The 15,407-nt window shown below is 40.3% G+C and overlaps 1 protein-coding gene across 6 annotated transcripts in view; it reads right to left on the bottom strand.

Moving 5' to 3' along the window:
* Nucleotides 1–15,407, bottom strand: part of PRKCD (protein kinase C delta) — a 60,847-nt gene that overhangs the window by 12,286 nt on the left and 33,154 nt on the right. For 4 of the 6 annotated variants that reach the window (XM_085072878.1, XM_085072877.1, XM_085072880.1 and 1 more), the window contains exons 2-6: nucleotides 15,100–15,234; nucleotides 11,009–11,208; nucleotides 9,709–9,769; nucleotides 1,184–1,340; nucleotides 507–538 (exon numbers count right to left, since the gene is read on the bottom strand). In XM_085072878.1, coding sequence (XP_084929004.1) covers nucleotides 507–538; nucleotides 1,184–1,340; nucleotides 9,709–9,769; nucleotides 11,009–11,208; nucleotides 15,100–15,214 — 565 coding nt within the window. In that variant the 5' untranslated portion in view covers nucleotides 15,215–15,234. Of the gene's footprint in view, nucleotides 1–506; nucleotides 539–1,183; nucleotides 1,341–6,592; nucleotides 6,738–9,708; nucleotides 9,770–9,866; nucleotides 10,052–11,008; nucleotides 11,209–15,099; nucleotides 15,235–15,407 lie in introns of those variants that run through there. The other 2 variants (XM_085072882.1, XM_085072883.1) reach the window with 2 other exon arrangements.

The raw sequence follows: 15,407 nt of genomic DNA, 5'->3' as shown, positions 1-15,407 counted from the left end.
TTATTTCTAAACTAAATCAGCTTCCATTAAGCAATGCCCCCCAGCATTTGATAACAAAAGGACAATATCATGCTTTTGAGTTTCACCCTTTGATATCTCCTCCCTGCTTGGGCTAATGCACAGATCTATGCTAAGTCAAAAGTGGTTTTCAATTCAGCTGTAAAACCCCTCAATAGTTGTAATTCGTTTTAGAAAAGGTTTCACAAAAAACTGCTGTCCTAAATGAGTGCAACTTTTCAATAGCATTACACACTTCTGGAAAGAACAGATAAGTCTCAATCTTGATACTAAAACATTAGGTAGGAATCATAATCAGATTACTTTAGGTAGGAATCATAATCAGATTCCTTTGGTTATTGTGCAAAATTGATACTTAACATTTACTACTACCTATGGTGATGACACATTGTGCAATGCATATTTACAGATTTTTTTTCAAGAGTAACTATTAGATCTCCACATTCATGTGGAAAGCAGCATAAGTGGAAAAAAAAAAGTCAACTTACGTCTACATTTGTATCCCTGCTTGTTGAGTCCCCTGAAACACAAATCATAAAAAATGAAAACAATACATTTTCTGGAATAAAAGGTGGCTGGATTTTATTTTATTTTTACCATGTCAACCAACCAATCAATAAGGTGATCTAAATTCTGCTAATGTGTCTTAGGAAAGCAGGGTTTAGAAGATAAGGTCCTGTGTTTTGATAGACCAGCAAATGAGAAGGAAAACCCAGAAACAACAAGGTTTCAATCACATGGGAAATCCTCCCAACCTGACTTAGAGACAAAACCAGCCTTACTATGAAAGGATCCAACTTCTGGCTCTCTATGGGTCTTTACTCTGCCATCAGCCACTTCACATCTCAAAGCCTGGGCATTATTTTCTCAGACCCACCCCTCTCATTCTCCTGTGACAGAGCTGATGATGATCACAGGCCATCACTTGATGCTGATGGAATTTTTGCTGATTATTTCAGTGGCAAAAATGTTCAAGCTCTACTTTTCAACATGAAAGAGATAACTATAGTTCTTAGGTATAAAGAACTACTATGCTCTTAGTAAGTATATAATTTAAATTCCCCAACACACACGAATTTGTCATGTTTTGTCTGAGTATACTTGAAGTGAATTTTGCAGTTATTTGGCCCTTGAAGGTGGGGAAAGCATAGATTTTCCTTCTTACCATACAAAGTCTCTGCAGACAGAGCAAAACGTAGGTTGTCCAAAGAAGGTGGCAATAAATTCATGATTTTTGATGTAGTGGATTTTGGCTTGCTTGATAGCTCCTCTCCTGTTGATAGTTACTGTCCCCTCCTCTTCCTTCATTGACTGTCTGCAATCTGAGGTGGAGACAAGAAGACCCACTTTTAATACTTCCAGGTATTACAAAGGTTAATATTTGCTTCTCCCAAATGTTCAGCTTGTTTTTCTGTTTCAGATTTGTGTTTTTGTTCATTTTACACCTGCACTCTGCAGACTTTCAGCCCAACAGGGGTGGCAGAGCAGCACACACTGCTTCCTAAGGTGTCCCTGTGTCTGTGTGCAAACACTTCCCTCTCCTGACAGCACAGAAAAAGCCTTTAGCTGATGAACTGAGAGAAAAAAGCAGGAATGGAGCACAGTTTTGATAGAGAAATGACAACCACTGTTATTTCTTGAAAAAAAAAAAAATCTATGATTTATGTTATGTGATTTATGCTTAGGCTAAATAAACATTTTATTGGAAGCAGGAGGGTCAGCAGAAGCCTTGCCATGCTGCTGCTCCACGTACCCTCCTGAATCAGGATTACGGCAGAAATTCAGATGAACTGCTGCAGGACCTTCTGGGTCACTACAGGACCATCCTACTGGAAGATGGCTTTCTTCCACCCTCCAGGATGGTTAAGCAGTAAGGACAAATAATTTCCATTTTGTTGTCTCATAACATTCATGTTTTATCTATCCAGAGGTCTCAGTCTCACTCCTCTCCTCTTCTAGCCCCCATGGAATATTTAGTATTATAATACTACTACCTGCTCCCATCTCCTGTGGCATCTAATACTGTATCACATAGAAATTATGTGTAGCATTAAGCCAAGATTTAAAACAAGTAAGTTCTCAGGTTCCAAGTCCAACTGGCTCATACAGGTCCTCATTAGAGGTTAAGGTTACTTTCACTCATTTCCAGCAAAGCTTCTGAGTTTCTTTTACAAAAATGAGTGTTTGTGGCTGTAAGATTGAGACACAAATTCTGTCTATTGTCTTCTTCAGGCATTTTTAAAGTCATGGGGGTTTCTAGAAGAGGTAACCCAATGAAGGTGTATCAAGAGACTGCATAACTGGTGATTTGACCCTAGAACACATTTCTTGTGAACTGAAAGGAGCTGTTGAGGGACAATCCCATCCAGCAGGATAAGATAAGGCTTGAGCCAGCAATGAGGAGCTGATCAACCACTAACTCCATCAGCTCTGGCCAGCAGCTTGTGGGTCCCAGCCCGGAAGAAATGTGGACATGGTTCACAAGTCCAAAGTGCTGTAAAGCTTAGGACAACAGGAGCTTGCCGTTTGCAGGCTGGGAATTTCCAAAGCAATGGAGTAAGGAAAAAGAGGAGTATTTTCCCACTGTCAATATAATAGGTTTTTAATATGCTCCATTGCATTGCTGCCTTTTATCATTATCAGTGGGAGCCTTGCTTTCAGTACTGACAGAAGCAGATGTTTACTTTGCCAAGTCACACTCACTGCAATGCCTGAGCTTACTAGAAAGTTACCCAGGAGCTCTGGTTTTCTGGCTGCTAGATGCACTTGGTTCTTGTTACATTTTTATCTGGCTGCCACCACTGCTATTCCAAGACTGCTGAACCTGGAATACAATCTGTCATGTAACACTATTCTGAGTGTCCCAAACTAATTTATCTGTCACAGCCACCAGCAGCCACACTGCAGCAGCATGTACTGTCTTAGAAAAGAAACAACATCATCAACTCCGAGATTAAGCAAAGATTAAGGATACTTGTGAAAAGAAAGCTCAGAAATGGTTCCCGGGTTCTGCCACTAAGTATTAATGCTCTTTTCTGACAAACTTTTCTGACAAACTGGCCACCTGGTTCAGAGAAAAACCCATCCTGACAGCCCCTGAAAGGACCTCCCAGTGTGCCCTGTGACAGCCCCTGAGTTAGCCCTGCCCCTCCAGGAACAGGGTTCACTTTAGTAGTTCAAACAGACTACTGAGTTCACCCAACAAAAACTCATCAGCTGCTGCACTTCAGCTTGTTGCAGTCTGCAAACACTGCTATCTCTTTGTTTAATCCTGCTGAGCAAATACACAGACCTCACCCACTGCTCCCCAAATGCTTCAGGGAAACCACACTTGTGTGGGGCAAGGAAAACAAGGTGGTTGAGAGGCAGCAATGCTTCATTTTGTTTGCTGCATGAAAAGGATGTCTTCATAAGGGAGATTTAATCAGTAACATCAACAAAGCAGAGAAAGGCCTTTTGCTTTTATGGCACAGTATTCTGAGGAGATCATCTGTGATGGAGCAAATTAACAGACAAAAAGCCTTTCTAAAGTCCAGAACACCAGCAAACCAAGTGTCTAGTGAGGAACAAATGGGTGTGAGGACACCCCACACTGAAATACTTGGAGCAATTTAGTATTGCTGACACTGTGTGCAGAAGTCTCTGACAAAACTTGATCAAGATATGGCAAACACTGGTGTTTCCTCCCTGTCTGAAGCCCTGATATCAAACTTGAGAGAAAAATGTGAGACTGGCATTTAGTTCTTTGAGAGGGTAATTATATAAATGAATAGCTTTGGTTCTTTTCCTATTTTTTTTTTCTTTGCACATTTTCCTTAAACATACTTTAATGGGGAGGAATTCTTGAGCACAGCAAGACTTCAAAATCTGCTTTACAGTGTTTACAACCAGCTGCCTCGTTAAATGCCTTTGCCAAAACCAACCAATATATCAAAGTATAGCTGAAAACATTTGTGTCTGGTTCAGAAGCAGCTGAGAGGTTTGGAGAGCAGCTGTGAGTCAAGTTCATCTGGAGCTGAGGTGCCTCTGAAATTATAGCATAATTTCAATTTACTATGGGCATGTTTAACAAGTTATCTTTAATGTGTAAATTGCCTTTAATGTGTATAACTCCAGAAAAGTTTTAAACAGTTCAGCCAGCCCTGGAGTTAACTGGAAAAAAAAGACTTAATTTCAAAGATGCAGAGACAATCATCAATTGCAGAGAAGTAACTTTCACAACTGTATGGATACAGGGTGGGGATGAGGGGAGGGAGAAACACAAAAGGAAAAATATTGCTTCCCCTTCCAAGCAAGCCAGGATTCTCACAAGTGAAATGCTTGTCATGAACCAACACACGGTCAGAGTCATGTACAAAACAGCTGAATCAGCAACTAGAATCCAGGTGACCTCTGCAGCCTGGACTTGACATTAATCATTTTGGACCCAGCACACACCATTAAACATAATCTATTTCCTGTATGGTGAGCTGTGGTTAATATTTATCACTGTCATGTTCATGTATTTCAAGGTCCCTTCTCAAAGCCTGCAGCTGACCTGACAAAGCCCCCAAAACTCCTCCATGCTGTACATTCATGAACAAACCATTCAGCACAGCTGTGAATTGACAGAGCAGCACTCCATACACACCCCCTGCATTCACTGCTCAGCTGCAGTGCCTGTCCTGCTGAACATTTCTCAGTCCCCACAGCCACTAACACCCAGCCCATCAGCTGGAAAACATTTACTAGAACAGTATTGCCAGGGCTCTGCTGAGCTGTAATCAACCTCAAGGTGAGATGTCACAAATGAACCTCAAAAGTCCAAGGACAAAAGAAAACAACCTCAGAATAACCCTAATTTTTTTTTTTTTTTTTTAAAGAAAGAGCTGAAAAAATATTTACCATGTTCAGAGTTCATTTTTCATTTAACCTGCTCATTTCATGGTGCTGTTCATGAAGAGAGGGAAAAATAACAGTGCTACTGTCAGAGACTGGGAACCAGGACTTCACACAGGGACAGGAAAGGAATTTTCTGAGCTGGTTGCTCAGGCTGAGATTTGCCTGAATCTTTATAATAAATTACAAACCCCACTAACATTTCTGTTCAGTGTCTGTCTCCTTCTGCTGTTCTGCAGCCTTGCACTTGGCTTTGTTTGAAAGTTAAGTGCACCTTCAAGTCAAGAAAAATATTAATCTCTCACAACAATCATTAAAAGGGAAAGCTTGTTCCTTATAAAGGGGACTTTCCCAGCATGAACTGTCTCAGAGGCAAACTGCTCTTTAACCTGGTTCTGGAGAAGATTGCTTTAAAGACCATCTGTAAAAAACCCAAGAAACCATTTACAAAAATGGAGGTTTCCCAAAAGCCTACAGTTCTGTGACATCAGTTTGCTGTGTTAAATCATTTTGGTCTTTGTGCTACCCCTATAAAGAGGATCACAGGTTTGGGTTGGAGCATCTAGTTCCAATGTCCTGCCACAGGCAGGGATAACTTCCACTAGAGCAGGTTGCTCAGAGCCCCATCCAGCCTGGCCTTGAACATATCAAGGATGAAGTCCAGCCTGGACCCCTGAGCTGCTGCTGCTGCTGCTGCTCTGACACTGAGGGGCTGCTCTGCAGCTACTTGAGTATGCACTGCTCCCACCTTTCCTGGGCATTACTGACACCACTGATCTTGTAGAAGAGTGTGAAACAAACACCACTTTTAACAAGCACTGCCCTTCAGTCCAGGAGAAAACCCCAGCCATGTGCACACTGCAGCCTTTGTAGCGCGCTGCTCCCACCTGCCCAGAGCTGTGCACACCTCTTGTTTTACAGCTCAGTGTTCTGGTAAATGTCTCTGCAGAGACCTCTGGTACCTCATTTGTGCTGATAAATAAACTGGAGAATAGGTTTTCTTTCTTTTTCAAATTACACAGTAAACCCTACCTTTAAAGATACAGCATATGAATCAAACGTCTACTGAACGTACAAACTATATCAGATTTTCCCTGCTCCACACAACATGTTAGCTACCTTAGGAACCACAGACACACCAGCTTGGTGTTTATGTAATCATTACATCTGAAATTGTCTGATTCTCCTAAAGAAAATCAGAAAATAAAGCCTGCAGATGTTTTTATTAAATTCATGCAATCTCACTTCTAGGTGCAGATTAAAGCAGATGCTAAGTGCCACTGAGTAACTGCATTTGCCAAATTTCCAGAAACAGCATTTTCTCAGTTAAATGATTAAATCATACCAACATCCCCATGTACAATTATAAGGCCCAGCTCTGGCTTTTCAGCCCTCATCATGACTATTTATTAAAAATGTGACAATCCTTCCACAACACACCTCATGCATAGAGATACTTTCTTCAAATCTTACTTTAGGCCCACACAGTATGCAGATTAAAACAGCCAATCTGTTATTTACCCTACTATTTTTCACAGATAACTCAGAAAAATGCTGAAGTCTCATGCTTCCCCAACACTCATCTCCACACAGAGAGAAAAACACATTCAAAATACATGCAGCTCTCTCTGGTTCATGTTTCTCTCCCAGAAGTCACACACTTGAGATATCAAAAGTTCACGTGCAAATTACTCACCTTCTGCTACTTCTAATGGCATTTTAAGGAAAAAAAATCACTATCCCTTTCTGCAGGAAGCTTTAGCCAGCAAAACAGCAATTCAGAATTCAAGACACAAGCACATTCCTAAAGCTGCTAACACTGCACAAGACACTCAGGAGAGTGAGGTTCTGCGTTTTCTTACTCGAGAAGGTCATTAACTACATTTGAATAAACAAAGATCAAGCAAAGCATTAAACTTATTGCAACTCCCACCTATTAAAAGTAAAGCTGCTTTACAGAACTATAACCTAGTTTCAATACTACAATGAGAGAAGGAGGGGTAGAAGGAAAACAATTTCAAAATGAAAATTGAGGTTAACACCCTATTCTCACATTTCACACACCAAGAGAAAAGCTTTTGAAGTTCCAGCACAAGCTCATATTCAAATCACAGGACAGAAGACAAAAAAGTGCTTTGATAGCTCTAAGGGCTCTGCAGTCCCCATTTTACAGGGTCTAAGAAGAAAAAAAAACCTTTAATATTGGTAAGACTTTTCATATGCAGCCCTAAATTAACTGGCCAGGCCTCAATCTAGAAAAAGAATATACAAATGAAAAGGCTTAGTGTAGTCTGCCATGGAAGGACCTTTAATATCAGCTTATTCTGTGATTTTTTTCTCTAAGAATATGCCTGTTAATGGAGTAATAACATTTTTTATTTCAATACTGCTCTGCACCATCAAAGCAGAGGAAAGCAGTACTCTCTATAGATAGCAGAATGTTTGCTGCGTAGAAGAAAAGTTTGAGAAACAGCAGCTTCACTTTGATAAACAAGCCAAAGAAAGAATTAGTCACTTTTGTGAAGCACTTGGAGATTTTCAAACAAAAGGAAGCACCTATAACTCAAAGATACAAATGGCAGCAATACCTTTGAATAAACCAGGGAACAACTGAAATACCAGCTGCAGAACATGCCTTTTTTAGTATTTTAGAAACACAGCTACCACAGAGTTCTGTATGCAAAGGCAGGTCAGAGAGGGAACAAAATGACGAGTGCATAGGAAGGAATGAGAATTGTCTCTGAACTTTCAGCTGGTAACTAAGGGTTTCAGCAATGTGGAGAATGGAGGTTAATACAAACATCCTTGTAATGCACCAGCAAACCTCTCTGCTCTCATACTGGTAACTGCTGATTTAACTAGAGAGAACATTTACAGCCACACAATGATGAGCCAAAAATCAGTGTTTGCCTATTTAGCAGCATTGCACTCACTGACATGAGGGAGGTTTACAATCTGGAGAAGGAGTTTGTTAAAATGTGCTGATATTTGTGGTGTTCACATTAAAATATCAGATTGAGTGACCTTCCTTCACAAAACTTAGATGTATAAATGTCTTGAAGGCAATTTCTACCACCTTTATGGTTTAGTTACAAAAAAAAAAGTATCAGTGACTAATTTTTTATAAAGCAGAAGGTAAATAGAAAGTCATTGCAAAGTAGAAGGTCAAAAAAGTGCAGTAAGATGTGGATATTAACTTGCCTATTAGAATATAAATGCATGATAATGATCTGTTTGATATTTAGGCTTCATCCACCACCATCTGCACTCCCTAATAAAGGCAATGAAAAGAACTGCAAGAACATAGTATCTATTTTTAAATTACTTTGATTACTAAGTACAATTAATTTAGTACTTTCGGCACACAAGTATATTACCTTCCTACTAACAGCTAATAATAAATGATGGAAGGTTTTCACTTATGCCATCTCTACTTTTCCACATGTCTGTGTGGAGAGGGGGAAATACACTTCAGCCTCATTAAATAAGGAACTGAGAATACAGAAATTGGGTTTGTACAGGTTTGCTTGAGAAACTTTTAGGTGTTCAAGTGAAATGGATTTCTGTACATCTCATTAAATACATAGGCTCACAATGCCACAGCCCCATGAAACAGCCTTGCACAGGAAACTATGACAAAAACCATGATAAATATTTTCTAATATAATGCCTCACACCTGTTTAAATGCAAACCTGAGAAAAGCTCTCACTTACAGACTCTTTAAAGTCACAGTATTTTTCTAAATTTTGCTTTAAAGAGTTAACTTTTCATAGAGACCAAAATAAACACATAGGCTGGGGGTTTTCCCATCACAAAGAGAAAAATGTCACCTCTGAAATGTAACCCATGCCCATCACACTATCTTCCATAGCTTTTCCAGTATCTTCTACACAGATTGCACAGATGGTATAAAAATGTATGGTACTTTCACAATTAACTTGTTCTAGAGAGCAGAATGGTGCTCCCTCTATAATTGTCTGTGGGGGGGAAAAACCCCCACCCATGCTTCAAAACTTCCTGCTTACTCTTTTCAGTTATTTATACATACATACAATCAAACCCTGTAAAACTGATAGGCTAATCTGGCAGACTAGTTATATTATAATTACAATATTATTCCCAAGAAATTATAGTTTCATGACTTCTAACATGGGAAAGTCTTAACTACAAGCTAAGCAAGTTGTGAGGTTTACAGCATTTCCTTTAGGAAAGGACCCCCCAGACACACAAATCCATGCCAAAATACTGGGGTTTATTATTGTACTTGAAGCTTCCCACCTAGCTCATTTCCAAATAGCCTGTGTAGATGTCTGACACAAACAGGCTGTTCACTTTTTAAACTGGTATTTTAGATCATTGACTAGATTTGCATTTTAACACTAAACCATTCACTCATTCCTACAATCAGATTCTGTGATTAGTGAATAGGCTGTCTGAATCCCAGGAAACTCAGACCCACGTCTCCAATACACAAAAAAATGTTTCCCACATAAGCTAGAGCAAGAGATACAACTTCTTTTCACCTAAAAAGGAACAGATAATATATTTATTATCACATCAAAACATGTGGACAGCCATATTAAAGATCCAAAGTGCCTAAATGCAACAGCAATTAGAAATTAACAAATCCAGCCATGAGTCCACATAATAAAGATTAAAAAAAAAAGACCAGGAAAGCAAATTAATAAAATTAATTAATAACATTCTACTCAGTACACCAGGTGGGTTGGTTTTTTTTTTGTAAGCTACATCCTGTGTTCTGCAAAAACACCTTTTTTCACATAACTGACTGAAAATAAACTTGACATTACCTGCATCTTCCAAAAAATACTGCACAGCCATCAGTACCTTCCCCTGAGGTTGAAGGTCAAGCTGTGGAAAGAAAGATAGCAACAGTGAAGTGTGTGGTTGACTGCATCTGTCAGGAATCGTAACATTTCTTTCTAGGCAATCAAAGTATACTATTCACTAACGATTTGATTACAATCCTCTTCCATATCTCACTATTGCAGCTGAGTCAGGGGCTTTTATACTCTTACTTTTACTCATGTGCTGTGTTGCTTTGAAGTGAACTCAGGACTTCAGCACGGTCAGAGTTCACATTGTTTGTCCATGTCCCTTTCCCATTTCTGCAAACAACTTTGTTGGCTTCTGTTCTCACTGTAAGTAAACTCATTTTGCACAGGAACCCAGTTTTAAAAGAAAAGGGCCACACAATCCTTTATATGTTTATTGAGAGTACAAACCATAGTGATATCAAATGCTGCTGCTGGCAATGAAAAAAAGTGGTATAATCAAAATTTATTTTCCTTTCCTCCTCAAAACCATTACACATGGTTTCTGTGGCAAATTCTACAGACCAGAAAAAAAAAAAGTGCCTTGTAAGCCAACTGCTGAGGTCAGTTCCTGTGCTCAAAAAGTAGCCACTAATTCTTAAACTGCTGCCTTCATAAAAGATAAGAAACTCTTTAACATGAAAGGGTGATTAAATCTTGACTTCAGCACAGAGCAAAGTATCCCTGGGTTACACTAAATACAACTTGGGATGAAAAACCCAATTCCCAAACAAACCCAAACCACAGTTACATTAGATACACCCATGAACACATCCCCACAAATCCCATCATCCTACTGGGATAACAAGCGAGTTCATCTCTAAGGCGAAGTCTGACACTCAGAACATTTGCACAACCGACTTTACAGCAGACAAAGACCTCATTTACAGCTACTAATGCCAGGCTGTTTCTCCACACACAGAAAGGACCTTATAGGCTATGCTGAGTGAACTAATGTCTCTTTGCTGGCCACGATGGTCTGTCCAAGTCATGACAGGTTGTACAGAGAAAGTTGAACACTGATGATGTCAGAGGATTTGAGACCACTGAACTGGTGAAAACTCATCACTATTAGTTTTGACTCTTCTGAATAATTGTTCTTGTCTTAGAAATCAAGTTAAGGTATGAAAAAAACCCAGCTGTAACAGGTGAATACAAACTAGAGAGATTCTACTAACCTAGGGAAATCTGTAAGCCTAAAAGGCACAAGGTATTCATTCAGCTTGAAGGAACATAACTAGGTCAGCAATTTTGAGGAATTAATCTTTTTCCTTACCCAGAACTCTGCTTTGCCATTGCCTTTCTTGCACCGTTCTGCTAGCACTGACACACCCACAGTCACTTCAGACAGTGGCTCTTCTGCTGCTTTCATCAGCACAATCTGGATCACCCGGCCCTCGTAAATGTGGGCATCAAAAGTCGATTTCCATTCAGGATACATGGTGGGTTTCTTCTGAACCAGAGTTTTTCCTCTCTCTGAAAGCCACCAAAAAAGAAAAAAAAAAAAAGAAAGAAACTGTAAAATGAATACAGATCTAGTGCTTAAACTCAACAAAATAGAAGAGGGAATACTTGTACCAAAACTAAAAGCAGACTTACTACTTCTTTTAGTGTGGTTAGGACAAGGTTTTAATATTCAGTTCAAACATTCATGACATGAAAGGCAAAGCCCACCCTGATGAACATGCAAAGGCAGTGAAGGTGTTAACATACAGCCAGAGAGCAGGAGGGACAAACCCTGTTGTAGAATTCATAAGCTGATTTAGTCAGTCACAACTTGACAAGGACTACTTGCACAGCTCCATTCTGGTATAAATCTGCAAGGAGTGTCATCTGATCATAGCGAATACCTACTGCTATAAGATAAATTAAGATAAACCTTACACTGACCCAGTTCAAATTGAAACCAGTGTCTGAGACATGAAAGTCTTCACATTTCATTAATCTACTTACAAGTTATCCCAACATTTCACTTGTATTCGTCAGTCACTCTCCTTGGCATTGTACTCTGACTCTACCATGATTGCTACTTTTTAAAGGATATTTCAGGGCCTTATCTGTCCCCTGTAGTACATACAGACCTTGTGTAGTTAAGAAATAACAAAAAAGCTGAAATTATTTCAAAAAATGTCTTTTTTTTCTTCTTTTTTTAGGTAACATTTACCCAGTTTCCCTTAAGAGCATCTCAAGCAGATTCATTTGTTAGGAGTTTTGCATTGCTTCACTATTCTTATTATATGGATTTTTTCCTTTCTGCTAAGAAAGGCTGGATGATCCTTGAAGTCCCTTCCAGCCTGGTATTCTATGATTTTAATACATAGCTTCAGTCTCTCTTGCTGCCCATTAAGCTGATTAAGGCACAGAAAACAGCCAGTGACATCACAGTCTATGCCAAGCTTTGGCATTTTTCTACATCTGGGTCTGAGTCCCATCAACACATCCAAAATCACGGTGCCTCCTAAGAAACCACATCCAGCTCTTCACTGTGACTCTAGCACACAATGCCACCTCCCAGTTTGCCTCTGATTTGCTGCCAAGCCAATTACTCTCCATTTGTGCACAGGTAACTTGAATATAATTTTCTACATTCTACAAAATTTCTGCTGTATATCAAAGTAATTTTTTTTTGCAGTAGAAGTGCTTTCTAAGTGCCTCTCCAGCTCTGAATGATCCATTTGCTGTTATGATATCAAGGCAGTAGTAAGGCAGATTAAATAGTTGGACCCTTCCCCAGGAAGCTGCAGTGTGGTCTGTTAGATACTTAATATTTTAAAATCTTCCTGGAAACTCAAGGCAAAGTCAGAGTTCATTCATTAAGATCTTGCTGGATGCACTCCACTCAGCTGTGCTGAGCTCTGCAAACAAGCACAGGGAATGGTGTCCTTGCACTGCATTATTAAGGAATGCCTGCCAACAGCAGTGCTGGACTTACAGCTCAGACACAGCCCTGAGCCACTTGCCAAAGGACATTCCAAACTGCTCAGAAATGGCCACCTGAGGGCCTCTCCACTGCAAAGCAAACTTGAGCATTCCTCCTCTACTCAGTCCAAAGCTTCTCTCTTGAATTCGGGGAACTTTGTAGACAGAAGACTCAAGCCCTTCACAGTGCAAACCTATTTCCAGAGCTCTGTTCTACAAAAAAAATTTGAAAACATTGTCACAGAATCACAGAATTGTTTAGGTTAAAAAAAGCCTTTAAGATATCAAGTCCAACCACTAACTCAGCACTGCCAAGGCCACCACTAAACCATGTCCCCAAGTGCCACATCTCCACATTTATTTAGAGATTAGGGCAGACAAGAAAGGTGAGGAGGGGGATAAAAAGCAGGCTGTCTGCAAAGCAAGGCTTTTACACTGGCCTGCTTTTTTGATTGCTAGAGCCAGACTCCATCAAAAAGACACACTTCAGGAGGCATCCTTGGCAATAGCAGAAATCACAGCTATATGCAGAACCTTTAACAGTAATTTAGAGTTTGCAGAAACAGCAGCAGTTTGTAGAAGAGTCTTTATAAGATTCTTAGAGGGGGAAAGAGTGATTTCCCTCTGTCCACAAGACTCTCCCCTCCCTATTAATATCTGCTTTGTTCAGTCACTATACACATTTTAACCCTATGTAAAACATAAACAATGTGTCTGAATTACGGGCAACAGCTTCCAGCCCGGTCATGCTGCTCTTGTAATTAAAATCATACTAATCAGGATTTATCATGCATTGCACTCCCTGTCTGCAGATGAACACTTCAGTGTCAGCAAAGAACAGCCTCCAAGAATGCTGTTCCTATTTCTGCTGTGTTCAGGCCTCCTTGGTTTCTCTGCTCACACTCCTGACTCAAAACACATCACATGTTTGCAAATTGGCTCAATGCCTAATCATTAAGCAGCATGATTTTCCTCTTCCTATACAATAAACTTTTCCTTGACTGTGTTTCAGCGCTCAAATCCAACAAAAAGCTGTTCCAGATCTTGTCAAACTGACAACAGGAGCATCAGATTCTTTTCCTGATACTCTAATCACTCACCTCTCCAAGCACTGCCCTCTCCTCCCCCATTTTTTAGTATGTCAAAGACACATGAAAGCAAAGAGGGGAAATATTGGGACAATTCTACTTTTCAAAATCAAATGGCTGGAAAAAACCCAGTGGATTTATTTAGATCACTTTCACCTCTCCACATATTCTGGCAGCTGCAACACCTTCAACACCATTTCTTCAGAGGCTCTCCCAACAGACTAGGAAATTGCTTCTTTGGAGCTTAGTACATTTGCTTGATGACAACACTTTCTGGAAAAGGCACCATGCCTTGTATTTAAAGTTTAAATGCAGCTTTTACCTTCAGCAATGAGGGAAAGACTAATCACATTATAAAGAAGAAGAAAATTGACCCTTTTCTGCATTCTTTGATGTTTTGTGAATCCCTAGAGCCATAATGCAGGATTAGAGAGCTGCAGTCTAGCCCAATACAGCAATTCCCTCTCATCCTGTTTGGCTACAGTGGTGTATTCTAGCCAAATGTCCCAAAATATTATAAACCTTTGGACCAGTTTCTGTAAAGATGAGCTCTTTGAAGGCTGAGGGCCTGGTGAGTTACTTGGTCTGCTCAGCTGGAGAAGAGAAGGCTGAGGGGAGACCTCATTGCAGTTACAACTTCCCTGTGATGGGAAGAGGAGGGGCAGACACTGATTTTTTCTCTCTGGTGAACAGCGACATGACCCATGGGAATGGCCTGAAGCTGTCTCAGGGCAGGTTTAGGTTGGATACAGGAAAAGGTTCTTCCCCCAGAGGGTGGCTGGGCACTGAACAGGCTGCCCAGGGAATGGCCACAGCCCTAAGGCTGCCAGGAGTGTCTGGACAATGCTCTCAGGCACATGGAGTAATTTTGGGGATGGTCCACGGAGGAGGAGGGCCAGGAGTTGGACTTGATGATTACTGAGGGTCTCTTCCAGCACGGCTCATTCTGTATTTCTGTGCTAAGAGGACCCTGGGTGTGAGTCATCTCAAGCAAACAATTCTGCCAAAGTGCCTCAGTCACTACAACAATAACTAACTGCACCTCTCATCATTACCTATCCTCCAAGCCAATAAAGATAATTTCCTGCTCTATGCTTGGCGACAGTTCTCTCAAATCTGCTGCAGTCCAGCTCCCTCTTTGTGCCACCCCCACTTCACCTCTCTCCTGTGTACTAATAAAGAAGCCTTGCTTTAAGGTGGGGTAGAGACAACAGCCATTGCTATTTCTCCAATTCCAAAAGAAAAGCTCACATTGAAGTGCTTGGCATGGCAGGACTCACTGCCATTCACAGATTAAGGACTACAGTATTTCTCAAAAACCTATTCATATTCAGAAAAGCATCCCCATTTGTAACCTCACCTGTAGTTAAAGCTTCCTTCATCTTGATAGCACAGAAAGGCTGTACTTGTTCTCCTTGATTCTGCACAGGTCCGAGCTCAAAGGAGTTGAAAGATATCCGTAAAAAGGGGGCCATTGCTCACAATGATACAGAACCTAGGTGGAAAAAAAAAAAGGAATAAAAATTACAGAATAAAAGATCTGGTCTGAGACTCTTATAAGAAAGAGACATTTCTCAGCAGCCATCAGAGCTTCTATTGAAGCTACGATCACATGGCTGCTATTCCTATATTGCTTTCAGGTGGCAGTTCACAATCCTAGGAAGCTTT

This window comes from Lichenostomus cassidix, chromosome 12 (genome assembly GCF_008360975.1).
Source record: "Lichenostomus cassidix isolate B80296 chromosome 12, HeHo_3.0, whole genome shotgun sequence".
NCBI classification, from domain to species: domain Eukaryota; kingdom Metazoa; phylum Chordata; class Aves; order Passeriformes; family Meliphagidae; genus Lichenostomus; species Lichenostomus cassidix.
The sequence above is the reverse complement of the archived record's forward strand: the minus strand, read 5'-3'. Positions and strand labels throughout refer to the sequence as shown.